The sequence below is a fragment of the Sorex araneus genome, chromosome 4 (assembly GCF_027595985.1).
Source record: "Sorex araneus isolate mSorAra2 chromosome 4, mSorAra2.pri, whole genome shotgun sequence".
NCBI lineage: Eukaryota > Metazoa > Chordata > Mammalia > Eulipotyphla > Soricidae > Sorex > Sorex araneus.
This window is the reverse complement of record NC_073305.1, coordinates 60,745,830-60,772,210: the sequence shown is the minus strand read 5'-3', so window position 1 is coordinate 60,772,210 and position 26,381 is coordinate 60,745,830. Positions and strand designations below refer to the sequence as shown.

The 26,381-nt window shown below is 44.3% G+C and overlaps 1 protein-coding gene across 2 annotated transcripts in view; it reads left to right on the top strand.

The window, feature by feature from the left end:
* PRICKLE2 (prickle planar cell polarity protein 2) overlaps positions 1-26,381 on the top strand; it is a 188,548-nt gene that overhangs the window by 116,821 nt on the left and 45,346 nt on the right. For both annotated transcript variants that reach the window (XM_055134351.1, XM_055134350.1), the window contains exons 4-7: positions 1,908-2,045; positions 6,362-6,565; positions 9,714-9,900; positions 15,967-16,839. In XM_055134351.1, the coding sequence (XP_054990326.1) occupies positions 1,908-2,045; positions 6,362-6,565; positions 9,714-9,900; positions 15,967-16,839 (1,402 nt within the window). The remainder of the gene's footprint in view (positions 1-1,907; positions 2,046-6,361; positions 6,566-9,713; positions 9,901-15,966; positions 16,840-26,381) is intronic.

Here is a 26,381-nt window from a genome sequence, read left to right as displayed (position 1 = left end):
AAAATGTCAGTGGTGTAACTGAATATTCTGGCCAATGCAGGTCACAGCACTTCTCTGGGGACATCCTTGTGAAGCCTTATTTTAAAAAAAGAAAGACTTCTTTTGCTTGTTAGAGAGCCATGGTCTGAGCTTCTCTGCTTATAATGGTTTATTCTGTTTAATGTTAACTGTGGTTTCATGAAAAAAAGACCATTCAAATTCTTTCTTCCTGCTGGTGAGAATTCCTTACATGTGACCCAGTGGGTAAACTGCTCATTTGACATGGCCCTTTTGAGGACAAAGAATGATTCTAAAATAAATATTTGATTATTCTCTTTTTAACCCAAATAGGAATATTTATATATGTATACATATATTGGTTATTATACATGTATATATGTGTATATATATATATATATACTGATTTTCATAGATTTTTTTCCTCTCATCACTCCTTTTTGCCCAAGAAGTTTTTACTGTACTCCAGGTATATAAAATGGGTATATAAAGTAAACGTTTACTGATAGTAAATTATAAATTTATTTCTAAAAAGATTTTATGCCCTCACACCCATATTTAGTTACATGATGCCATGTGGTAATGTCACCACAATTTAATAAGTTAGGGTCTAGTTCAATAGTTTCCTCTAATCTCTGTATGACATACCCTCTGAGTAGTTCAGTTAAAACTGATGCTTTGATGCTCAGATTTCTCTAAAGGCAGAAGGTGGGAATAAAACTGTTAATGAAAGGAAGGTAAGAAACGTAATTTTAGGTGGTACATGGACATGGCAATGAATCCTCTTCTAAAATGTCTGTCTTTCATCATAATTAAGGCCTTGAGTGATCAAGAGAGAAATTTCAATTTGAGGCTGCAAATACATCGCACCTATTTAATTCATACTAATCTCCACATTTAATAATAGCATTCAGAATCTTCCTTTTTAGGTTCCTCCCATAAGCAAAAATAGGCTGCTAGAAGACTTTTGGTTTTTGTCTTCTTTTCCCTCACTATATTTAGTTTTTTGGTCACTTTCAACTTTTGTAGGTGATAATGATTTTTCCATTTAGACTATACTTTCATTTTCAATATATGTGCTCAAAGTTGAAAAAAATCAGCTCTAAAACGATATTAAATAAATAATGTCTTATGATTCAGTAGATATGCATAAATAAAGAAGAGAATAGGAAATGCCATGTTTTAATATTTTCCATGTTCCTCCTTTAATTCTGGGAACTTCTGTATTTAGCAAGAGGGAAACCTTCAGCTGTGGGTTGACACATAATCCAAGCAGGTAACACCTTCCCACCTGCATGCAGATAAGCTTAGAGGCACTTCTGTGGAGCAACATAAAAATTTCTGGGCCAACTCCTCAATCTCCTTTGTTTTCCTCTTATCCCAAAATTAGGTAAAAAGCAGGTGTTATGAGGCAAACATTGACAATTGTTCTGGTTCCTTGGCTTAGAGCCATTCTTCAAGGTCAAAGATCACCTGAGCACCTAGAAATAAAAATGTTCAGAACCCCCACAATAAATTTGAATAATTTTGAGTCAATAAATTTATTTAAAATAATTTTAAAATCAATTATTTTTGAATAATTAACATATTTGAATCAAGTTTAAAAAAAGTTCCACATCTGGACTTTTGAAAGACCAAAGACATCCTCAGTGATTTAGACCCTCAGCAGTGTGAGATGGTAAAGATGAGGAAGTGCTACACGACTTAGGAGTCTTTATTTAGTAAGCTCTTTTAACCATCAACGATCCTAAGTTGAAACTCACCTTCAGTAGCCCCAAATGTGCTGATATTTAAGTACAGACCGGGCCTCGAAACCCAAATGGGAATATGTTCAGCAAGAAAATTCCAAGTCATGGGCTTCAGAAACCCTACGGAGCATGATTAACTTCTATGCCTTGCTCTCCACTCAGGTTCGCTATTGCAACTCCCTGGACGAGGAAGAGAAAAGAGAGCTAAAGCTCTTCAGCAACCAGAGGAAACGTGAGAACTTGGGTCGAGGGAATGTCAGGCCCTTCCCAGTCACAATGACAGGAGCAATTTGTGAGCAGGTAAGCCTGGATTCGGGAAAGTGGGGAGGAATATTATGACCTCATTTCACTAATATCCATTTGGCATTTATTTATTTTACTGAATGTCTACTATGTGCCAGGCACTGTTCTAAATCATGCAGACTGCAGTGAACAAAATACCTAAACACTCAGCCCTTTCCCTTGTATGGAGTTAGAGTCTGATGGAAGAAGTCAAACAATCGGTAGAGAATATATATAGCAGGAGAGGTGGAGAATGTGCCAGAATTATGGAGAAGTTTCAATTTTATGTGCTTTTAACCTTTGAAATGTAGGAATTGGGACATTGATCCCAGTGGAGCTGAAATGCAAGTGTAACTGCTGATTCTCAAAAGAAAAGAAAGAACTAGAGTTACCTGTTGGTATATCAGGGAATTGGTTTCAGGATTCCCACAGATGCCAAAATCTGCAGATGCTCAAGTCTGTTTAACAGTCAACCTACCATTCAGAGGCTCTACCTCATGGTTTCAACCATTGGATGTTTGAGGTGGATTGAAACTGTGAATGTAGAAACACTGGATCCAGAAAATCAACTGGTTGTTTTTTGGGTTTTTTTTTGCTTTTTTTGCTTTTGGGGGGTCATACCCAGCGATGCACAGGGGTCACTCCTGGCTCTGCACTCAGGAAACACTCCTGGCAGTGCTCAGGGGACCATATGGGATGCTGGGAATCGAACCCAGGTTGGCTTCGTGCAAGGCAAATGCCCTGCCCGCCATGCTATCGCTCCAGCCCCTGAGAATCAACTGTTTATGAAAAACAAAAATCTATGTGTAAATGAGTGCATGATTTTCACAGTCCAACAGTCAAGTGGCTAGGTAAGGTCCTCTTTGAAGGTAGCTTCTGAGGGGCTGGAGCGATAGCACAGCAGGTAGGGCATTTGCCTTGCACTCGGCTGACACGGGTTCAATTCCCAGCATCCCATATGGTCCCCTGAGCACCACCAGGGGTAATTTCTGAATGCAGAGCCAGTAGTAACCCCTGTGTATTTCAGGTGTGACACCCCCCACCCCATCACCCCCAAAAAAGAAGGTAGCTTCTGAGCAAAGACATACTGGAGCTGGGGAAATAAGTCATACATCTTGGGCAAAGTGAGGGAGGAAACAACCAGTTTGAAGGCTCTGGAATAGGAGTATTTCTCTCATGTTGGAGGTAAAGAAAGTTGGCCTGTGTGGCAGGACAGGGGAGTAAAGGGATAGTATTAGAGAAAGTAAGAGTTTATGGGTAACAGTGTGGAGCGTTGTGAATGCATGGAAGGCGCTAGGAGCACTTTGGAAAGCTCTGAGTAGGGGATTGACATAATGGTTTCATATTTCATGATTTTAAATGAGTCTTCTAGGAAAGGAGCTTGCCAGGACTGTGGGTTAGTTGGTCTATTTACTAGGATCGTACTAGGCCAGACCTGTGTGAAGGGTGGTAGGTGAGCATCTCCTTGAGTTGAAGGCCTCTTAGCAAAGTACGAAGGACCACCAGTCTCCGCTCTCACCCCCCATTGTGTTCTGAGGAGCACACTGAATTAGAATCTGGATTTATTTCTATTTTATATTTTATTTATTTATTTTTGACCTCTCACTCCACTGTAGCATGCTCACACATTGAAAAAAGAAGATCATTGGGTTTCTAACTGTCCTACCTCTCTGGTCCCAATAGCATCTTATTCTCCTCATATCCTTTTCCTAGCCTTGCAACTTCCCCACCTCCTCAGATCCACTCACAACTTTTATAATACTCCTTAAGCCCCATGAAGACCCACACAGGTGCTGAAAAAATATAACTAGATCAGAAGTCAAAGTCTGAGTGCATGCCTGAGGTGGTTGTATGCTACATGGGAACTCATTCTGAGATTTCAGAGAGAAAATGAGAATATTCAAGTGAATACAAAGGAGACACTTCTTAATATGACAAATTAGAGTGCCAAAGATTTGTCCCCGGTGTCTTCTCTCTGGAGAACCCCACCCTTAGCCTATAGTGATCACCTATAGGTGATCACTAGTTAAGATAGGAGCTTTAGTATTCTCAGTTTAGAAACCCCCATCAATCTCTGATATGTCTCACAGAACCAGCCTCGCTTGGCAAAAGAAATGTTGTGCATTTTATGGGCAGATATTGAGAGGGGAAGAAACTAGTGACAAGAACATGAGGCAGATGGGGCTGGAGCGATAGCACAGCGGGTAGGGAGTTTGCCTTGCACGCCGCCGACCCAGGTTTGATTTCCAGCTTCCCATATGGTCCCCTGAGCACCACCAGGAGTAATTCCTGAGTGAAGAGCCTTACATTTCTGCCAGCTACCTTGAGCAGCTTATTTTCCTAACTTCTGTCATTGTAAAAATGGGTTAGGAAATGCCAACATCTTAGAATTATAGTACGGATTAAATAGGATTCAGTATTGTTAATGTAGTAAATTAGGAGACTAATTTGAGGTGATTCTAAAGCCTTAGGAGCCTACTTAAGCCAACCCAAACCTAACAATGCCTGAGCAGGAGTCGATGTACTGGAACCCGAGAAAATGAAACTAAAGAACAGTGAATTGCAGCCTCTAGTCATTCCCAAATGAGGCAGCCATTTAAACTATAAATTTTAAAAAGATAGAATGAGAAAATCCCTTGCTTTTCTTCCTCATCTTTGCTCTTGGAACCTCTCCCTTAGCTCCTGTGGTTGAAATGTTTCTAACTGTTTTGTCTTTGAAGCTGCTCCTTCAACACGAGTGCTTGCTCAAAGTCAAAATGTCCCTCCATTAATGTTTTGGCCATATACATTCCTTGGGTCTCCTTCTATTATAAAAAAGAGGGGTGGTGCTTTCTGTCAAGTACTCTTTTATTCCATTGCTCACGTGAATGAGTAACCAGAGGCTATTCCATGAGACCCTTACTCAATTTTCTATGAAGGGTTCCAACCCACAGGAAGTCTATTGTGTTGGGAGGTTGCGTTTCTGCTTTTTTGGGTCCCACCTGGCAATGCACAGGGGTTACTCCTGACTGACACACTCAGGAATTACCCCTGGCGGTGTTCAGGGGACCATATGGGGTGCTGGGAATCAAACCTGGGTCAGTCGCATGCAAGGCAAACACCTTACCAGCTGTGCTATTGCTCCAGCCCAAGGTCGCATTTCTGATTTTGAGAATTTTTCTGTAGAGCTCAGCTTCTAGGTTAGGACCATGTGGCTGCCTTAGTGGTTAAAGAGGACTCTCCTCAGGCCCCCTTGTCTCCCAGCCAACCCCTGTCTCAGAGTTCCTCCCCCAATAGTCACTTGATCCCAACCTCAAACAAAATCATTGGTCATCGGGGATTTGCCATGTTTCTTTTTTATTTATTTATTTGTTTGTTTGCTTTTTGGGTCACACCCAGTGATGCACAGGGGTTACTCCTGGCTCATGCACTCAGGAATTACTCCTGGCGGTGCTCAGGGGACCATATGGGATGCTGGAAATTGAACCTGGGTTCGCCTCGTGCAAGGCAAACGCCCTACCCGCTGTGCTATTGCTCCAGACCCTTGCTGTGTTTCTTATCACATAATGAAAGTTATTTTGGACAATGAGTAAAGACAAGGAAGAGAAGGAAGAAGCCCTTCCCATAGTCTGGCCTTAGATGCAGTGCCTTTCTGGGGTCAGAGATAGTATAGCAGTTAGGGTACTTGCTTTGGACACAGCTAAGGTTCAATTTCTGACCCCACCTATGGTGCCCCGAGCCACCCCAGGACTGATCCCTGAGAGCAGAGCTAGGAGTATGTTCTGAGCACTGCTGGGTGTGGCAAAAAACTCACTAAAAAAAAAAAGTGGTGCCTTTGCCATCAAGCCTGTGAAAGGCAGTATCAGCGCAAGGAGGTTAAATATAAGCCTGAAAACTTTGTAGAGAAAATAGTTACAGGTTGAGCCAACTTTTATGAACCCCTCACTATACCACAGTGCAGACCTCCCTTCTCTCACAGCCCCCTTCCTGACCTACTCGTTTACTCCTTTTGGAGGAAATCTTGGCGGTGTCCTTGGTAGAGTATCCTTCCTGAGAGATAAGGGAGCTCCTCACAGTGCAATGTTCACTCCTGTTTGTAGAGCTCCTGTCTATTGTATACTGAAAGAGTTTTTTTTGTCTTCCCCATCTTTTTGATGTCTTATTTTCTCAGTTACTTTCTCTTGGTCTGCCTTGTGGGCTGTAGGAAAGGAGGGTGGGAGGCAGGCAAGCTGCCCCACCCAGCAGTGAGGATTTGAATACAAGTTTTGGTGGTCATGGACATTTACCACTCATGCATGGCTCTGAGAAGTTGAACGGGGTCAGTGCCATAACTAACATCTCTGTTTGCCTCATAGTGCGGAGGCCAGATTAATGGCGGAGACATTGCTGTATTTGCATCACGCGCTGGTCACGGTGTTTGCTGGCACCCGCCATGCTTCATATGCACCGTCTGCAACGAGCTTCTCGTGGATCTGATCTACTTTTACCAAGATGGGAAGATATACTGTGGCAGGCACCACGCCGAGTGCCTGAAGCCGCGCTGTGCTGCCTGCGATGAGGTCAGAGCACTCTCTATGGAGCTCACACCTTCCTATCCCTCCTTGGCTGGGCCATAGCCAATGGAGGCCCCAGGGCCTCCAGCACAGAAGAACGTCATAGGCTACTCATCTTCATACTATAACCCTCTGAGGAGAGCAACCCCGCCCACCCCACATTTGCTAGAATGTCTGGGACCGTGGCCCACTCCACTCAGCGTGGTAGTCTCCAGGGCCTCCTGGTGGGCAGGCAGCTTCTGTAGCTGAGGAGCTCCTCAGTTGGCACATCCTGCAGAATTTAGTTCAGGACTCTTAAAAAAAGAGTGAGGCATTAAGCATCTTTTCATTCGGCCCATAGCCCAAGGAGTAATCTTCGGTCAAGGCCTGTCCCTCCAATCTTAAAAATCGTTCCATTTCCTGAGACTCAGTTGGATAGGTGGGTTTGGAAGAGAAGGATGTAGCATTTTAATTTTATTTGCACACAACTTATGTAAAGTTCACATGAAACTGCAGAAGGCAAAGGGATATTCCATTTGGATCTCACCACCTTCTGCTCTCAAACTTGAATGTACTGTTCCCAATTAGAAAGAGGGCTGAAGCTGGAGGTTTGCAATATGATTTTATTTGCTAAGGGCAAAAGGAATATGATGATTTTGTTTATTGAGGTATAATTCTCATAGCGTTGATTTGCTTCCTTAAGGATACAGTTCCTTTTTTTGGAGGTACATAGCCAGCAGTGCTGCATTGCTGAGGATCAAAGCCTGGGTTCTTGCATGTAGAGCATGCTCTCTAGCCCGTGAATCACCTCCTTGGCCCTAACATATAGTTTGGCAGGTTTTAGTATATTCACAGAGTAGTGAAACCATGGCTACTATCTAGTTTGAGGTCATTTTCATCAACTGAAAGAAAACTAGTATCAATAGCACTCACTTCTCTTCTTCCTCTTCCTCCTCTTCCCTGATGACTATTAATCTGTTTGATCTCTGCATTTACATGTTCTGAATATGTCCTTTAAATGAACTAAGTCTCTACCTGACCTTTCATTTTTTTTTCACATAGCATTATTTTTTCAAAGCTAACTCATTTTGTAGCACGAATCAGTATTTATTCATTTTCACTGCTGAATAATATTCAGATGTACATATGTGATCTTGTTTATTTATCCATTTATCAAATAATATTATATCGCTTATCATTTTTATTTCCATGAGCATTCATGCACAAGTTTTTGTTTGGTTGATTTTTTTTGTTGTTTTGCAGCCATATCTAATGAGGTTCAGGGTCCACTCTCAGCTTTGTGGTTCACTCCCAGCCATGTTCCAGATGTTTCAGTGTTCCAGTGTTCCTTATGTGCTACCACTGGTGGAATCCAGGCCTCTCACCTGTAAAAATATACACTTAGCCGAATGAACTATTACTCCAGCCCTTACAGTTTTTATGTAGACAGCAACTACAGTTTTTTTGAGCATACCTAGAAGTAGAATTGAGGGGTCATATGATAATTCTCTGTTTAATTCTGAGAAAATACCAACCTGACTCCGAACACAATTATATGATTTGGCAATTTCGCTACCAGTGAATGGCTATTCCAAGTTTTCAGCATTTTTTTTCAACATTTATTTTTGTCTTTTTCAATGGATTCATCTTAGTTGGTGTGAAATTATAGCATATTTGCCTTTTTAATGACTAATGTTAAGTATTGGGTGCTTAATGGCTTTTTCTTTACCTTCTTTATTTTGGGAGTAATAAATATTCATTTTGCCATCTAAGTTTAGTTATTTTCTTTTTAGTCTGCTGTGGTAAGGTTTATTCATATGTTCTGGATACTAATTCCTTTTCAGATACATGATTTGCCATTGTTTTCAATCTTTCTATAAATTCACTTCTTTTTGCTTTGGCTTGGTTTTATTGTTTGTTTGATTGTTTGTTTGTTTGAGGGCCACAACTGGCAATCCTCAGGATTTACTCCTTGCCTGCACTTGGCGATCACTCCTTGTGGGCTCAAGGAACCATATGGGGTGATGGAGATTGAACTCCACTCAGCCACGTGGAAGACAAGTGCCCTACCCACTGTACTATCTTTCTGGCACTAACTTCACTTTCTTGGTGTTGTCCTTTGAAGTATGGAAATTTTTATTTTAATGTAATCTAATTTATGTTATTTTTTGGTTGCTTATGCATTTCAGTGTCAATTGCCTGGTTACCTAACCTAAATTTATGAATGTTTATTCCTGTATTTATTCCTGTACTTTTGTCTAAACATTATACAGGTTTTGCTCTTCTATTTCCATCTTTGATCTTGAGTTAGTTTTTTTGTATAAAGTGTGAGGTCAGAGTTGAGGTGCATTCTTTTGCTTGAGGCAGTTGTCCCCACCCCTTTTGTTGAAGAGGCTAGAGTCTTTCACCCATTGAATGTCAATAATCAATTGATCTTATATGTCTGGGTTTATTTCTAGCCTCTCCATTTTAATCTATTAAGCTGTGTCTGTCTGTTCCCAGGCATTTCTACATTGTATTGGTTTTTGCCACTTATACTACGCTAGAAAATTTGGGAAATTGTATAAGGAGGTAAAAACATTAAGTGCTCCTAAGATGCCTTGCAAATGGAAGTGCTTCATTTTAAGGCCAGAATGAATGATGGCGAGTAAGACCTATTGAAAGGCATCCCTCACCTAAAAGCAGTGCTTTTCTCAGCACTCGCTCATTGTTGCTCTGCGGGAATGTATTGCCATTTTTTTTAAATAAACCAGAATTCCAGATGTTTGTGTGACATTTCCCATTTTTGAAAAATCCCATATATAAGCCAAGTAAAACAGATATGTGTGTCGAATGTGCCCATTAGCTGTCAGTTCTCAGTCCTGATTTACGTTTTGCCGGGCAGAAAAATACATTCTTCTATTAAAAGGTGGTTAAATTAATTGCTGGCTAAGCTAGAAACATTAAGTTGTGCTTTAGGCATTTTCAACTGTGGAAACTAATTTGGACACACACACGTATATATAACATATATGTACATATATATATGTACATATATAATATCCATATTGATAACTTGTCTGACCTGTGATGTGAATGGGACCTTCTACTCTGGAATACCCAGAGCTTTCCCCTTCTAAAGTGCTTTCCCATGACGGGGTCTCCAGCACTGACCTTTTGGCTCTCCCATCTTCAGATCATCTTTGCAGATGAATGCACGGAAGCCGAGGGCCGGCACTGGCACATGAAACACTTTTGCTGCTTCGAGTGTGAGACGGTGCTCGGCGGTCAGCGTTACATCATGAAGGAGGGAAGACCCTACTGTTGCCATTGCTTTGAGTCCTTATATGCGGAATATTGCGACACTTGTGCTCAACACATAGGTGAGACAACGTTTAATGTATACTTGCAGCTGCTGTGACTGCCACTCCTGTATGTCTGGTGGAGTTAGCTTCTCTCTGCCAGTGACAGAAACCAAATTCTCCCGCTGCAAAAGGGAAGGGGGAATTTCTCAACTCGTCTGATGTGGAAAAACCAAAGAATTTTCTGGCTTCCGCTAGGGATGCATCAAGGTTTCAAGCAAAGTCTTGGTTTTATTTTTGTTTTTGGTTTTGGTTGTGGTTTTTGTTTTTGTGTGTGTGTTTTTCTCTGCCTCTCCATTTAGATTGCTTCCTGTGGCATATTTGGAAGCAAGCTTTCTGCGCATATTAACTAAGATGTGCCTGCCCTCTCCTTTAGTTTTATGTGTTCTCAGGATTTACATTCTCGAAAGGAGTGATACTGTTTGTCTTCCTTCTCGTGTATAAGCCAGGTCTTCCAAATAGGAGCTGGGCAGGCCCTGGTTGGCTGCGTTTCATCTTGGAAAGAAAGAATAGGCTTCCCCTTTCAGTCAGCCTGAATCCTAGGCCCTGCCTTATAGGAGGCCCCACTCCCCAGGAAGAAGGAAAGTTCTTGGAAGGGAAATATGAAGGGAAAAATGTAAACAAATGGCTTCCACAGTCTCCTTGGAAAAACTCAAGGGTCAGCAGAGGGAGGGGCCAGAGCGGTCAGTCCTGTTGGAAGGGATAGTTAAGAAAACCAAATGGCTTCTGCATGTCAAAAAGGAAAAGAGAGAGAGAGAGAGAGAGAGAGAGAAAGAGAGAGAGAGAGAGAGAGAGAGAGAGAGAGAGAGAGAGAGAAATTCAGCAAAAGTTAAATAAACCCTGCCAAAAGCAAGGCAAAAGAATCTCAAATAGTTCTTAAGCTGTAAACTCCCCCAGAGAAGCAGTGGGTCTGAGATGATGAAAATCCTTTTTCCTTTGCAAATAAATGATCGTTCAACCCTTCAGTGCTCTTCCAAATCTTGCTGCATCCGTGGCTTCATTATTCAACTTGCCGGTTCTGGCCCCTTGAGAATAAGCTGCCCTTTAAGGGGGAGGGGAAAGAAATTGGCAGTGGAGGAACGTCTGTGAGACTAGCTGCCTGGTCTTCCTGTGGCTTGTGCAATTCCAAGAAATCTGCTCAGAAGCTGCCAACTTCTTACCTATAGGAGGGAGATGTGGAGATAACCAGTCTGGGAGCCCGTTTGCTCTGATTTTATCAGGGAAAAAAAGAAGTGCCTTTGTCTCCTTTGTTCATATGTATCAGAAGTGATATATTCAACCCACAGACTAGTCATTTGAGAAGTTTGTGTGCTCCGAGAAATCCCAGCTCTGGGGACAAGGTGCCCGCGGTGTGCTCTGTGGAGGGGCCTTTGTCATAGGGTTATCCTTCCCACAGACTCAGATCTGCCATCCAGAGGTGTTTCACAGCCAGAGCCTGTGCAAGACCTTGGTTGCCTATGGCCATTCACTTGGCTGCCCAATAACGTTCCCTGTGGGAAGTAGATTCTTTCTCTCCTGGCCCCAAAAGTCCTCATGCTCATGAGCCTCACACTCATCCAGCTACCCAACTGTTTTCACTTCTCACAAGAAGAAGAGTCAAGCCAATTCCTTGGGTGCTAAAGAGCTAGAAAGAGCTTGGCTTAGAGAGGTGGCAGGACCTGGGAGGCAGAGGGTGAGAGGTATTTTGAGAAAAGGGTGCCGATTACCCCCACATTTCTCACTGAATTCTGCAAGAAGATGCTAGCTCAGGTGTGAAGGTTTGCAGTGTACAGAAAACTTCACTAGGGTTTCTCTTTCTTCTCTTCCTTTCCATCACTGTCATGGTCACTGTCATCCCATTGCTCATCAATTTGCACGAGCGAGCACCAGTAACGTCTCCATTGTGAGACTTGTTGTTACTGTTTTTGGCATATCGAATATGCCACGGGTAGCTTCCCAGGCTCTGCCATGTGGGAGAGATACTCTCGGTAGCTTGCCGGACTCTCCAAGAGGGGCAGAGGAATAGAACCCAGGTCGGCCGCATGCAAGGCGAGCTCCCTACCCACTGTGCTCCAACCCTTCCTTTCCATAGAAACTGAAAAACCTTTCCAACAACCCTTTGAATTTTTACCCAGTGGTCTGGAAGAGAGAAAATCTGTTCCATGAGCATGAAGGCAGCTGTTTTCTGCTTTCTTGCCTCTACCTATCGGAGGCTTTGGCATTTTCTTTTCTTTCTCTTTTCAGTCCATGAAAAGGCATCCATGTTTCACCAGAATGGGGGACTTCGTCAGTCTGCATTCTTATCACTGTGTAGTTAAAATGCCATACATGATTTTGTTGCTGTTGTTCTTGGTCCAACTTTCCAGAAAATGTCATTTTCCTGCAACAGTGAAAGAGTGTGCAGTCCATAGTCTCTGGGTGCTTCCCTCTGACCATATTATACAAACATTCCCTATTTACACAGCCACTCAGAGCAGACCCTGCATCAGGCAGCCGTTGCTAGGGCAACAGTACTTTTGCTGCGTGCAGCAGAGTAAACAATCCTATAAACAGATCGAGGCTGTAGCAGCCATAGCTGCAGACACCCTCAGAGAAGTGCTCAAAGGGCTTAGAGTGGGAATTTTTTTTAAAAAAGGAACGCTTAGATGTGGAATGGCAGAGCCCTTTTCCAGATGTTCAGAGTTCAGGAGCAGTTCAGAGGACCATCTGACATGGGTGATGTTTATCAGAGACCACGTTCAGCTGCTTGCCGGGCCACTTGGTAATGCCTCCCCCTCTGCATTCCTCATCCCAGCCTGGCTCTCGGTGAGGCCTCGCCCCCTCCCGAACTAGGCCCCTGCTGCTCCAGCACTGCAGAGCCAGTTTCCTTGCAGAGTAGCTGGCAGAGGCCAGGGTTGGCCTGTGTGAGAGCAGTGCTGGAGGTGCTGTCTGAGTGAAAAGCCGGACAGCCCTGCTCCCAGCAGGGACTCTCAGGGGAGCAGGGGACAAGCGGAAAAGAGAAAAGGAAGGAAAGACCCAGCCAACCTCAGAATTCTTGCTTGGCCTGCATCCAGGCAGCAGCCTCAGAGCAAAGAGGGAGCAGGGCATGGGTTTCTAATGAAAACACAGGAAGAGGCGCAGCGAGCAGGCAGTCTCAGCAGTCTGCACGCTGGCTCAGCTGGGCCTCACCACACCCTGCAGGTAACTCTTAACATCCCCCTTTTTTTTACGAAGGAGGCCCGACACACGTCTCTTTGCTCAAGGTGCAGGCTGTGTGGCTCAGCCAGACAGCAGCAGAAGCTACATTTGAACCAAGCAGACGGGCTGTAATCATTTGTACACCCAGCTGGAAGGAGACCAGGGAGGAATTTCTCTGCATCTCTGAGCTGTACTTGGAGTCACCACAGACTTTTCTGTAGTCTATTCAGTCAACTTTTTTTTTTTTTAAGCCCTTATAGATCCTCAAGGTCAGTCTCCCGAAGAAACATAGCTCCTTTCATCTGGGGGAGGGGCTGATCAGCACGAGTTTCCCTTTGTGTCTGTTCCCCAAGTTTTCCTTTGTATCTGTTCCTCACCGTGTGGAGGGCAAAGGTGGCTAAAGGTAGATAGGACTGGCCCCGGGAGCCTCAGGAGAGAATGTTCTCCTGTTTCCCTCTGTTCCCAGTCTTTCATTTTGCTTACAGTGTACCCCTGTTTCTTGGCCACGGACTCTCTAAACATGACTCGAGAAGGTATGGCTAGAAATTGCAGGCTTAGAATTCTCTTCTACTAGATGCCAGGGCTCACTTTAGAACTAGCATCAGACCTCAGGTGTCCTACCAGATGAAGTAATCGCTGATTGACTGTGACTTTTTCAGCAGACTCCATGCAGCAGGCCCCAAGGCCTCTCACCTCCATTCTGCCAATGTAGAACTGCTATCAAAAGAGCCCTTGGGCGTGAGCAATAGGACAGTGAAGAGGGAGTTTGCTTTGCAAACAGCCAATCCAGATTCAATCCCTGACACCCTAGAGGACCCCAAGCCCACCAGGAGTGATCCTTGAGTGCAGAGCCTAGGCACCACTCAATATTACTCCAAAACAAAAATCAATTGAAAACCAAAGAGAGCCCTCCTTGAAGGTCAAAGAATAGGCTAATGGTAATAGGATATTCCATTAGAGGTTTGCTCCCCAGCAACACATTGGGTTTCCCAAGTACCCCAGGAGTGAGCCCTGAGCTTAGAGTCAGAAGTAAGCCCTGAACATAATAACCAGTTATGCCTCAAAAGTCTGGATGTTGGCCGTTGATGGGATTACACACACCTGGGTTCCAGAGACTTAAGAAGCCAACAAATCCAGAGACTTACAAGCAAGCTCCCAGAAGAGAGCGATACAGAGAGTCTCTTGCCCGCACGTTTGGCTGTCTTCCCCAGGGCCCCTTGGAGGGGATGGGCTCCAGCTTCCCTCCCCGCCCAGAGCAGAGCTCCCAGCAGCCGAAGACCACCGGAACATAGCCACAGCCATGCCCAAGACCCTTCTCCACGCATTCGGACAGACCTCACGCATGAAGGTACTGGCAGAGGAACCCAGGTGTGTGTAAATCCCATCAACGGCCAACATCCGGAGACTTAAAAGCAAGTTCCCAGAAGCAAGCAATATCTTGTTGCCTACTTCTCCCTCCGGGAGAAACTAGCAAGCTTCTGAGAGTTTCCTGCCCACATGTGACAACCTTTGCAAGCTTCCCTTCGTGTATTCATATGCTAAATCCAGTAACAAGCTGGATCTCATTCCTCTGACCCTGAAAGAGCCTCCAGTGCAACATCGTTGGGAGGACCAAGTCAAGAGAGACTTCTAAAATCTGAGGGAAAGGACAAATGGAGAGGTTACTGAGCCCGCTCGAGAAATCGACAACTAACGGGATTTCATGATCGTAATCGTGTGCCTCAAAAAAATATTATAATAAAAAGACGTAGCCGTAGCAAAAGTCCCAGGTAATTGTGACCATTTCATTGACCAAGTACAGGTCGTGTGTCAACCCCTGAACTCGGAGATACAATTTCTGAGTAGCCAGTGCTGCCTCCAGACCTGGCTTTCGCCCCACCCACCTTTTCCTACCCAGAGAGGCAGAGATAGGGAATCCCACCAGGAGCTTATCACTAGGAGAGGCCAAAATAGAAACTGAGAAGCAAGGACAGCTGGAACCTTGAGAGGCTCCGGTAAAGTGCAGGTGAAACGTGACTATGTAAACCAGGCGCTGCTCAGGCGTAGGAGGAAATGAGTCTCTTCCTTTCCCAAAGAAGCCAGGTGAGGTGGATGCTTGCTCACTGAGGGCCAGTGTCTTTCACAAACCACCCTGAAAGTTGTTCCTTCTCCAAAGCAGGTTTTTCTCTTACCAGCAGTTGAAATTATTGTTTTCTTCTTTTGAACTGAGCTTCTGTAGGAATTACCCTTTACCATACATGGACGATGCTCTTCATCTTTCACAGGAAAGCCCCCCGTGATGCACAGGCCAGGCTTCTGGAGACACCCCAAACCTGAATGAGTCTGTTCTTGTAGAACTTCACATCAGATTCCTAGTTTCATTTCATTAAGCAAGTCATTTAGCCTACTTTCCCTTTTTTTTTTAATCATTTGAGAAAATAGAAATACTAAAGAGGTGCTATAGCTGAGAGGTTAAGTGAGTTTACCTGTTTGCAGAGCATTTAAAGCAGCGCTGTATTATTTGTTGGTGTCGTTATTGCTGCTTGGGGAAATGTGTCCTAGGCAGAAGGATGTATGGACGGGTTATTTTAATCTAATTTCTCTCTTCTCAACAAATACACTAAGAAGGCCCTTGACAGGGCCAGGGAGACGGCTCAAAGTGCTGGAGAACTGCTATACATGTGGGGGCTTTTGGTTTGATCCCTGGAATCTGGGCACCAGTCCTCAGGAGTAGCCCCTGAGCACTGCCAGACGACACAAAACAAAATGTTGACTAGTACTGGGATGCCTCTCCCGATACGTCATGAATCACACTGATACAGGATCTTAATCATTGATTGGTTTCTCGACTATTTATTCTGCTGTTTCTGCCTAGTCAAACTATGGTGCTGTGCGTTTTATATCCTAATACCCAGCTTTCAACCACTCATCCACTTCATGTCTCTTTCCTAGGAATTGACCAGGGTCAGATGACCTATGATGGCCAACACTGGCATGCCACTGAATCCTGTTTCTGCTGTGCTCACTGCAAAAAGTCCCTCCTGGGCCGGCCTTTCCTTCCCAAGCAGGGCCAGATATTCTGCTCGAGGGCGTGCAGTGCTGGGGAGGACCCCAATGGCTCGGATTCATCTGATTCAGCCTTCCAGAATGCCAGGGCCAAAGAGTCCCGGCGCAGTGCCAAAATTGGCAAGAACAAGGGCAAGGCGGAGGAGCCCATGCTGAACCAGCACAGCCAGCTGCAAGTCACCCCCAACCGGCTCTCCGCAGACGTGGACCCCTTGTCGCTGCAAATGGACCTGCTCAGCCTGTCCAGCCAGACACCCAGCCTCAACCGAGACCCCATTTGGAGGAGCCGGGATGAGCCCTACCATTATGGGAACAAGATGGAGCAGAACCAATCCCAGAGTCCTTTGCAGCTCCTCAGCCAGTGCAACATCAGAACTTCCTACAGCCCGGGAGGGCAGGGGGCCGGGGCGCAGCCTGACATGTGGGCCAAGCACTTCAGCAACCCCAAAAGGAGCTCTTCACTGGCCATGAAGGGGCATGGGGGCAGCTTCATTAAGGAGTGCCGGGAGGACTACTACCCTGGCAGACTGCGATCCCAGGAGAGCTACAGTGATATGTCTAGTCAGAGCTTCAGTGAGACCCGAGGAAGCATCCAAGTCCCTAAATACGAGGAGGAAGAGGAGGAGGAAGGGGGCCTGCCTGCTCAGCAATGTCGGACCCGTCATCCTATCAGTTCCCTGAAGTACACAGAGGACATGACGCCCACAGAGCAGACTCCTCGGGGCTCCATGGAGTCGCTGGCCCTGTCCAATGCAACAGGTAGGGTTCTACTCACCTGGAAGATGCAGCAAGGGGGGCATTTTTGGGGAGGGGGATGGGAGTAAGGGGCACTGCCCAATGCTGGTCTTCAGGATTTTAGTGTTCCTCTCCTGCTCCATCTTCCAATAGGAAGTTTTCAGTGCGTCTTGGGTCTTGGGTGAGATTCCTCATAAGCAAACCTGGACAGAAACTAGGATCCTCTGACCTGTTGAGGGTGGGAGGAAACAAAAGGGAGAAAGGGAAAAAGGGAAAGCAGCGGGGGCCATAGTAATATTACACTTGTACACTGCTGACCCAGGTTCAATCCCCAACACCCATATGGTCCGTCAAGCCAACAGGCAGTGATCCCTTAGTAAAGAAGCAGGACTAAACCCTGAGCACCCACAGGTGTGACCAAAAAAAAAAAAGAGAGAGAGAAAGTGGGAGGAGAAAGTGAAACATGATGTCTACTAGAGATTAGATTTAGCCTGACACCATTCGCTTGGAACTTTGGAAGATGAGGAGCCTTGAGGCACTTATTGCTCTTCCAGATCAAAGGGCTGACATTTTCCACCAACAGTTCAGTCTGTCACGGGCTTTGGGTTGCTGGGAAGCCACTTGGGGTCAAGGTTGTCCATGTGGGCATGAGGTAAGGCAGGTCCTGTCTGCCCAAGGAAACCCTGGGGCAAAGGAAGGGCTGTGAGCTGGAGGCAGTTTTCACCAAAGCACATTTACTCAAGACACCAAAGCACCCATCCATGGTTGAACCTTGGCATCTTATGAGGGATTTACTATGTTGTAAAAGATATAAAATATGTGTATTGGCAGGAAGATGTCAGGCATGTCCATCTCAAGGGGACTGCCACGGCCCAGGTCTGATTGATTGTCGCCACATTTGGAGATATTTATTTGTTAGGCTAACAGTGATTTAGCTTTTGCCATATACAAATATTGTCCTATGCACTTTATAAATATCACTAAATCCTCATAACCCTACAAGAGTGACGTGCTCTTATTTGTGTGTGTAAGAGAACATTTAAGATAAAAGACTCAGATTCTGTGATTTATAATACTATTAATATTGATTTCTCATGCATATAATTCCAACACCAGGCCCTTCACCAGTATACATACCTCCATCTCCTAAGGACCACTATACCCTTCCCTTTCAGACCCACCACCACTACTCAGTTACGTGCTTCATTTCTTCCATCATGTTGCCTTTAGACCTCTGTTACTACTATGCTTTGTATTTTTAATTCCCACATATGAGAGAGTTCATTCTGTATCTATCCCTGTCTTTCTGACTAACTTTCATCAGCATGATTTCCTCTAGTTCCATCCATGTTGCAGCTAACTGCATGATTTTGTCCTTTCTTAGAGCTGCATAGTATTCCTTTGTGCATCCATTCACTGAAATGGATACAACAAAATCCAGCTTCTTGATCCATTCATTGATAGTTGGGCATTTGGGTTATTTCCATATCTTAGCTATTGTACTAAGAACAGTAATAAATATAGGTGCTGTATTTGCATATATCCTTTCAAGGATATATCAAGGATATATATATATATATATATATATATATTTCAAGCAAGTCTTGATAATCAAGACTTGCTGTGAGACAGCAAATCTCACAATGGAGACCTTACTGGTGCCCACTCGAGCAAATTTTGTTGAGCAATGGGATAACAGTGATACAGTGATATATTAATTATATCTTTCAAATTAATATACCTTTCAAATTATTTTTTGTGTTTGAGGGATTGATGCCAAGAAGTAGTATCACTGGGTCATATGGTAGTTTTATTCCTAATTTTTTGGTTGATCTCCATATATCTTTCCATAAATGCTGAACCAGATAACATTCCCACTAACAGTGGAGTAGGGTTCCTTTCTCACCACAGCCACACCCAGGAGATATGTGCTTTTAAAATTCTGACTTCAGAGTCCAGGAGAAATGTGCTTTTAAAATTCTGACTTCAGAGTGGAAGAGGGGCTGGAAAGATAGCACAGCAGGTAGGAGTTTGCCTTGCACGCGGTTGATCCAGATTCGATTCCCAGCATCCCATATGGTCCCCTGAGCACCATCAGGAGTAATTCCTGAGTGCATGAGCCAGGAGTAACCCCTTAGCATCGCCGGGTGTGACCCAAAAAGCAAAAAAAAAAAAAAACCAGAGTGGAAGAAACTGAGGCACATAGAGGTTGAGAGAGTTATCTAAAATCATTTAGCTTTTATGAGGTTGAGCGAGAATTGAGCCTGTGCATATGACCCTAGAGCAATACACAAATCACATCAGGCTGCCAGAGTCATAGAAGCACCGTGCTGTGAGATCTCCCTGTCTTTTCAGAGAAGTTAAACATGTGATTTTTAAAAATATGAAACCTCTCTAAATATGTCTCTAAATTGTTGGCTGGCTGTGACAATTTTTTTTTATCCCTCTCTAATTCACATCTCGTTCTCATCTGCCCCAAAGCTTAGACAGCAGGGATCTTTACCCCCATGTTTCAGATGAAAAGGATGAGGCCTGTGACTAAGCAGCTTGCTTAATGTCAGAGAAGCGAACAATTCATGCAGAGTGATGACTGCCTGGCTTCCGGCCCAGTTTGTGCTATTCTCAAAAGATGTGCATTCTATAATTACTTAAGAGGCCAAAAGATAAATATGTAATTCAGCCCCTGAAGCAGAGTTTCTCAAAGCTAGAGCAGCTGCATTAGAATTATTAGGCTGCTGGGTGGAACTGTGGACTCTGGGACCGCCCCACTGCCCCTCTGTGTTAGACACAACAGAGCTGAGACCCAAGAATCCACATGCTAACTGGCTCCCTGCAGATGCTGGTGCTACCATTTTCTAGGAAACATTGTCTCTGAGTTTGTTTGATATCATTTTACTGTCCTTACCCAATGACTCGGGAAATCAGGAGCACTGAGGGATGGGGAATGCTGGAAAGGCCAAGAGAGAGGTGGGGAATTTGTCAGTATGATTTTTTTCCTTCAGTTCCTTTTTCCAAGCAACTAGCCCCTCTGTCACTAAGACTTGGGGAAGGCATCCCAGAAACATGTCTGATAAAGCAGAGGAAATTTCCTTGGATCCACATAGTCTAAAGGAATAACCATAAGCCACATGTAATTAGTGTGATTTGAATTAAAATGAAATGAAATGAAAATGTCAGGCCATCAGTTTCACTAGTCACATTTTAAGTGATCAGCAGTAATGGGCTGAATTTTTTATGTTATTTAATGTTAATCAATTTAATTTTAGTAGCCCCTTGTGACTTAAACAGCCATCTTTTTGGACAGAGTACATAGACCTATAGTTAGCTATTAGGATGGACACAATTTTAACTCCATTATTAATCTTTATGGAAGTTTTCACATGAGCCCTAGCTTCTTAGAATCTCAATGAATATTTGGCGTACCTACCCAGTGTTAGTCATGTAGGAGCTGTGTGGCCTTGAACAATAATTATGACTGTTTCCTCATGTATGGAATTTGGTGGATAATAGTACTTCTTTTGAAAATTTTTTGTGAGAATTCAGTGATAATACATTGAAACTCACAAATTTCATCTTTGATATCATATACAATCCTCCTATAAGGGGTTAGCTGATGTTGGACCCCCAATGTAACTGGGCGATGCTGCCTATTTATTATACATCTGGAGGTTCTCCTTGAGGCAAGAGAGCTTCTAAGACATTGCCTCAAAGCAAAGGACAGTGCTAAAAGGGTCACCACACTGACTCCCCACAATTTGTGGTCATTGCTTTGGCTTGGCTCAGGTCTGTTCCTCTTGCTAGGAAGTTATGTTAATTGAGTTATCTGCCATCCTTTTGTTTGCCCCATCACATTGCTCCATGGCTCATCTACTGGGGGGAGGGAATACTCACTTACTCACAATCCCCTCCCCCGCTGTATGTGTTAAGCTTCTCCTTTGTACTACATTTCCACTGTGTAGTTTCCCAGTCTGTCACCTTCCCCCTGAACTCTCTTGTGGTTGTTTTTTTCCTATATCTGATTTGTGGAATTGGGAATAAAGGTTCTTGATTATTGTCTAGTGTTCTGTCTGCAACTTGTGCCTCCTTTATCAGCCAGGGAGCGTCTGTCAGTCCCAAATGCACCAGGGACCGCTGTCACGGTGGGACAGTGACTCAGACAAGCTGATACTTTTTTTTTTTTTTTTTTGCTTTTTGGGTCACATCCAGCAATGCTCAGGGGTTACTCCTGGCTTTGCACTCAGGAATTACTCCTGGCGGTGCTTGGGGGACCATATGGGATTCCGGGGATCGAACCCGGGTCGGCCGCGTGCAAGGCAAACGCCCTACCCGCTGTGCTATCGCTCCGGCCCCCAAGCTGATACTTTTAATTTTAACATTTCTTCTTTTGGGGGGGCATGTCACACCCAGCAATGCACAGGGGTTACTCCTGGCTCTGCACTCAGGAATCACCTCTGGTGGTGCTCAGGGGACCAGATGGGATGCCGGGAATCCAACCCCAGTTGGCTGCATGCAAAGCAAACTTCCTACCTGCTTTGCAATCGCTCCAGCCCCTATCATTCCTTTTTTTATCCTAAACATACTGATATGTAGCTTCAGTACCTATCAATATTTTGACAACTAGCATCTCCCATTAGCCCACATCAACCAAAGCTGTATGGATCCTCTTTTTTTTTTTTTTTTGCACAGCATAAGCATGAAAAGTAGGAACTAAAAACCCCATTCTGTGTCCTTGTGTTTCCATGGAATTTGCAGACTGGACAACACGGAAGTAAGATCATATCTAATATTCTGAGGACAGCTTCCTCACAACCAAGCACATGCTGATAATTGGACATGGAAAGTCAAAATTTTGTTTGTATGTTTATTTTGGGGTCACAGTTGGCACAGTGCTTGAGGCTTATTCCTGGCTCTGCACTCGGGAGTCACTGCTGGCAGGCTTGGGGGTCCATCTGGGGTGCAGGAATGAAACCTGGGTTGGCTGTGCACAAAGCAAGTGCCTATTCTCACTGTACTAGGAAAATCGAACCTTTTAGCTCTCACCCCTGACTGTTGTACTTGACTTTGAATAGAAATCCTTTAGTCTCATTGAAAGGGGGGGTGTTACAAAGTGTGTATCTTTAAGTCCTAGTTCAAAGTTTGCAACAAGAAAATGTGACAGAAGGCTTAGTCAGAACATCTGGATCCTTCATGGAAAGTTATATTTCCAGGTGATAGTTTCTTTTTTTCTTCTTATTCCATGGTCAGTAACTTTTGTCATTCAGTTGATCTATAGTTTTTAATCTAATGATTTGACATAAAGCTTGATCTTCTGTAGGCAGATTTTTCCCAAATACAGATCTTGCCAGACAGGGACCCCAGGCTTTCCAGCCTCTGCTTCGTGCTTTGGCACTGCCCAATCTGTTTAATACTGAGAGTGTGCTGTCCTTGTTCTTCCGAAAACAAAATCATCCATCATGCTCACAGAGAGTGAGTCAGGAAGGGACTGTCACTGTTTATACCACTACCACATGGGAGTCTTACAGAAGTTCTTTAACACTGCCTTCCGAAGCAGCTTGCGCCTGCAGAGATCATGGCGTTACAAATGGTAATGCAACAGCAACTAACATTATTAGATGTTTAATCATGTGCTTGGTACAATTCTAAACACTTTAAATGAACCAAGTCACTTCATCCACAAACTTATGACACAGAGTTGTTATTTTCATTTTATAGATGATGCAAATGAGGCATAAAGAACAAGAAGCCCCAGGCCACGTGGCTAGGATGTGAAGGGGCATGATTCAGGCTCGTCTAACTCCAGAATCTATGCCCTAATCGCTAAACCATGGTAGATGTAAATGAGGACAATTCTAGTAACTGATAATAACTATAATAGACCACAGACTATGACCTCACTTGCTAATGATTTCACTTTATAACATCTCATTAAACCTTCATAGCAACCCTATGAAATAAGACTGAATAGTGTAGCCATTTTACAGATTAGTACCACAAAGTCCATCAGCATTGTAACCTCCCCATTGTCACCTCTGATGACGAAGGATGAACCCAGGTGTGATCATTTAAAAAAAAAAATACTCTTGGGCCAGAGAGAGATGGTACAGCAGATAAAGCTTTTATCTTGCATATAGCCAAACCCAAGTTTGATCCCAAGCACTATGTTCCTATGTATAAGCATCACCAGGAGTGATCCCTGAACACAGTTCTAGGAGTACGCCTTGAGAACAGCTGAGTGAGACGCCAAGACCACCCAAAAGCAAACAGACAAGCAAACAAAAGTGTATGCTCTTTCTATTATTGCTCTTGCTATCCTGACAGCAGTGGCGGTGGTGGTGTCTTGGGTCACAGTTCCTGCAGTACTGCGATTATGAAATAGGTGGTCCCCATGGGTGGCTTATGTGAGGTGGTGAGGAGAGAGACAGCCACTTTCTCCAGATCCACCTCTGTCACCCCCAGGCCATCTGGGAAGGCGAAGACTGATCAAGTCTGTGATGAGCCCCTGGGCGCAAGGGCCAGAGCCCCCCCCACCCCCAGCTCCATGAGGTGGCCATCAAACCACACCTCATGTCTACTTGGTCTTCTCAGCACAGGAGTTGATCCCCGCCACCCAATCTCTCGGGCAGCCATGGACTCAGGTTGGGACGAGGAATTGCTCTTGGAAGGAAAGGAAAGTTAGTCCTAGGACTAACCCAGGGTCACCAGTTTCTTGTCTTGCCTCACAGAAAAGAATTTCAAGAATAGACGAGCAAGTGAAATAAAACAGATTTTATTTGGAGGGTTTTAGGAAGGGAAAGGAGTGGTGGGGGTTGGGGGGAGAGAGAGAGACAGAGACAGAAACAGAAACAGAGAGATAGAGAGACTCTCAAGAAAGAACACGGTCTTCTCCAAGGGTAGGGAGAGCTTCTACACACACCCCAGCATTAGATATGAAAGTACACATCTCAAGAGGGAAGATAGAGACGACACGTGTACTTGGGTGCCACATATGCTTGGCCACGTGGGCACAAGCAGCACAAGGCAGCATATGCACGCCCTTCCTTTGCTCAAGGGGGTCTTCATAGGGTTTCACCAATCTGCCCCCACATGGGGCTTTCTGGCTAGGTAAGAGTCCATTGCTAGGGGTGTTTTCAAGGGTCTCGAGCTGGTCTTCTTTGAAACTCATTTTCTTGACCTTTGTTCCTGCTGGATCTTCTCTCCAGGGAGAGTCCAGCCTTCTTTTCTCTGCTCTGGACTAGCTGAGGGTTAATCAGATGAAAGAAAGGAACTGGGGGTTCTCAGTAATTTCCTTTCTGTAGGGAGGGGTCCAGTCTCCTCAGGGTCTGCTGTTGGAGAAGGTCTTATCAAATCTTGCTTTCTGTATCCACAAGAGGGGGTCAGACTTAGGACTGGTAGGTTTATTACTTCCCAGAAATTTCACTGCCCTGATTTGCGGGAGTGGGGGGGAGAGTGTCAGGAATCGTCCCTAAGCTGTCTACATCAGTTGCACTGTATTATCGTGATCCAGGGATCACAGTCAGCAATGTGAGGCAGTGCTGGTGATGGACCCAGACTCACACATGTAAGACATGCACTCTATCACAGCCACATCATCAGGCCCCAGAGCTGTGCTTTTCACCTCCCGTACACATCCTCACAGGAAGAGTCAGAATCACAATCAAGGCTTGTGCCATGAGTCTATCTGAAGAGATAAGGAGTCCCTTTCCTGTAGCAGCCAGTTTGTCGTTGCATCTGGTTGGCTTTGGCAGATCTAGAAGGAAGTGTGGAAGTTTGAGCACACAAATGTCAAATGAAAACTGAATGATAGGAGGCAATAGCCACAGGCTAAGGTGACATGTTGGGTCAGAGGCAGGAGAAACAAAGGATACAAGTGAAAATTGTTCAGGGGTTAGTGCCTGGGCAGGAGGCACCAGTGGACGGGAGACCAAAGCTGTAGTGCAAGTTAGGGTCAGGGTTCATATCATATATTGGGGCTTGTTGTGCAGTTGAGATTGGGATCAGTTGTGTTGGACAGAGGTCAACAGAAGACAACTGGAGAGTGTCATTTGCTCCACAGCATAGGACTCTTATGAGAAATGATATGATCGAGACGTTCCTTGAATATCTGCAAGGAGCAGCTGGGTCTGAGACAGATGGGCCCTCTAGAAAGGAAATGTGGATGTGTCTGGGAGTGAGATGGGAAAATGGTTTCTTTTAATTTGTCCATTCAGTCATTTCACAAATAAAATATGAGTGTCTGCCTCGTGAGTTACAGCAGAATGAAGGCTTAACTAGTCTGTGCCTCAGTGTCCTTGTGTTTGAAATGGAATGAAAATAGAACCTTCAATGAAAATAATTTAGAGAAGATAACTCATGAGAATAATTTAGGATCCTGTTAATACTCTCTAACTATTCAAAGAATATCAGTGACTGGTAAGTGCCACAGCCCTAGCAGGGTGCGAGAGATGCAATCCTGATCCAGAGTGGATGTGAGTCTTGCCCTTCTCTGCCTCAAAGCCTAAGGGAGTTTAACAGAGAGTAATTTGCTAATTGTCAAATATGAAATTGCATCTGTATTAAGTATGGAGCCTGGAAAGCATAGTAAGAGGGATATGGCCACATCAGGGAGATCAGAGAGGGCATGCAGAAAAACTGGTGCTTAAAGAATATGGGAAAGGATTTTTCCAGACAAGAGTTGTATCTGCAAAGGTCCTGTGGTAGAAATAAGAGGTGAGGCGAGTAAGAAAAACTGAAAGAAGACCAGATGGAACACAAAGAGACAGACTGGAAAGGAAGTCAAGGACTTGATGCTGTAGAACCACTGAGGATAGTTTAAGTTTTTGAGTTTTTCTGCTCAAGACAATGGACAGCCCTTGAAGTTTCAAACCAATCAGTGAAGGAATGTGACATGATCTGATTTGCATTGTGAAATGTTGACTCTCCTGTATGGAATTGACCAGAACAGGCAAGTGTTGATGAAGGAAGATCGGTTTGCAGATAGACAAGGCAAGAGGCAGAAGAATAAATAAGGGAAAGACTTAAATAAGAAGACTGAAAGGATGATGATCTTGGAGAAGAAATTGGCAGAGATGTGTTGACCCCCTCGGAGAAGGGTCCCGTGAGATAGAAGAAAATTGATTTGAAAAACTAGAACTCAGTAAAAATTTGCCCACTCTAATTTTTGACCAAAGTCATGACCTGGCTGTGTGTGTGTGTTTGTGTGTGTGTGTGTGTGTGTGTGTGTTGTGAGAGATTCAACTGGGTTTGCAGAAACAGAACTCTCAAAGGCCTCATACTGACTTTGATGCTGTTGTACCCTTGTGCCACATTCACACTTTCAACACAAATCACCTGCAGCCCTGGGCAATAGAGGCAAGCTTGCTTGTGCAACACCGAGAAATTGATTGCTAGCGGGAGGAAGGGTAGTCTTTCAGTGTTGCTGGCCAATAAGAAAGAATGAGAAAACAGCAGTGTGGGGATCTGAAGCAACAACTGGAACCACTCACTTTACAAAGAATGTCTGAAATGTTTTTTAATCCCTCCGATGCAAAACATTTCTATATTTAATTTGATGGAATAACATTTCTTCT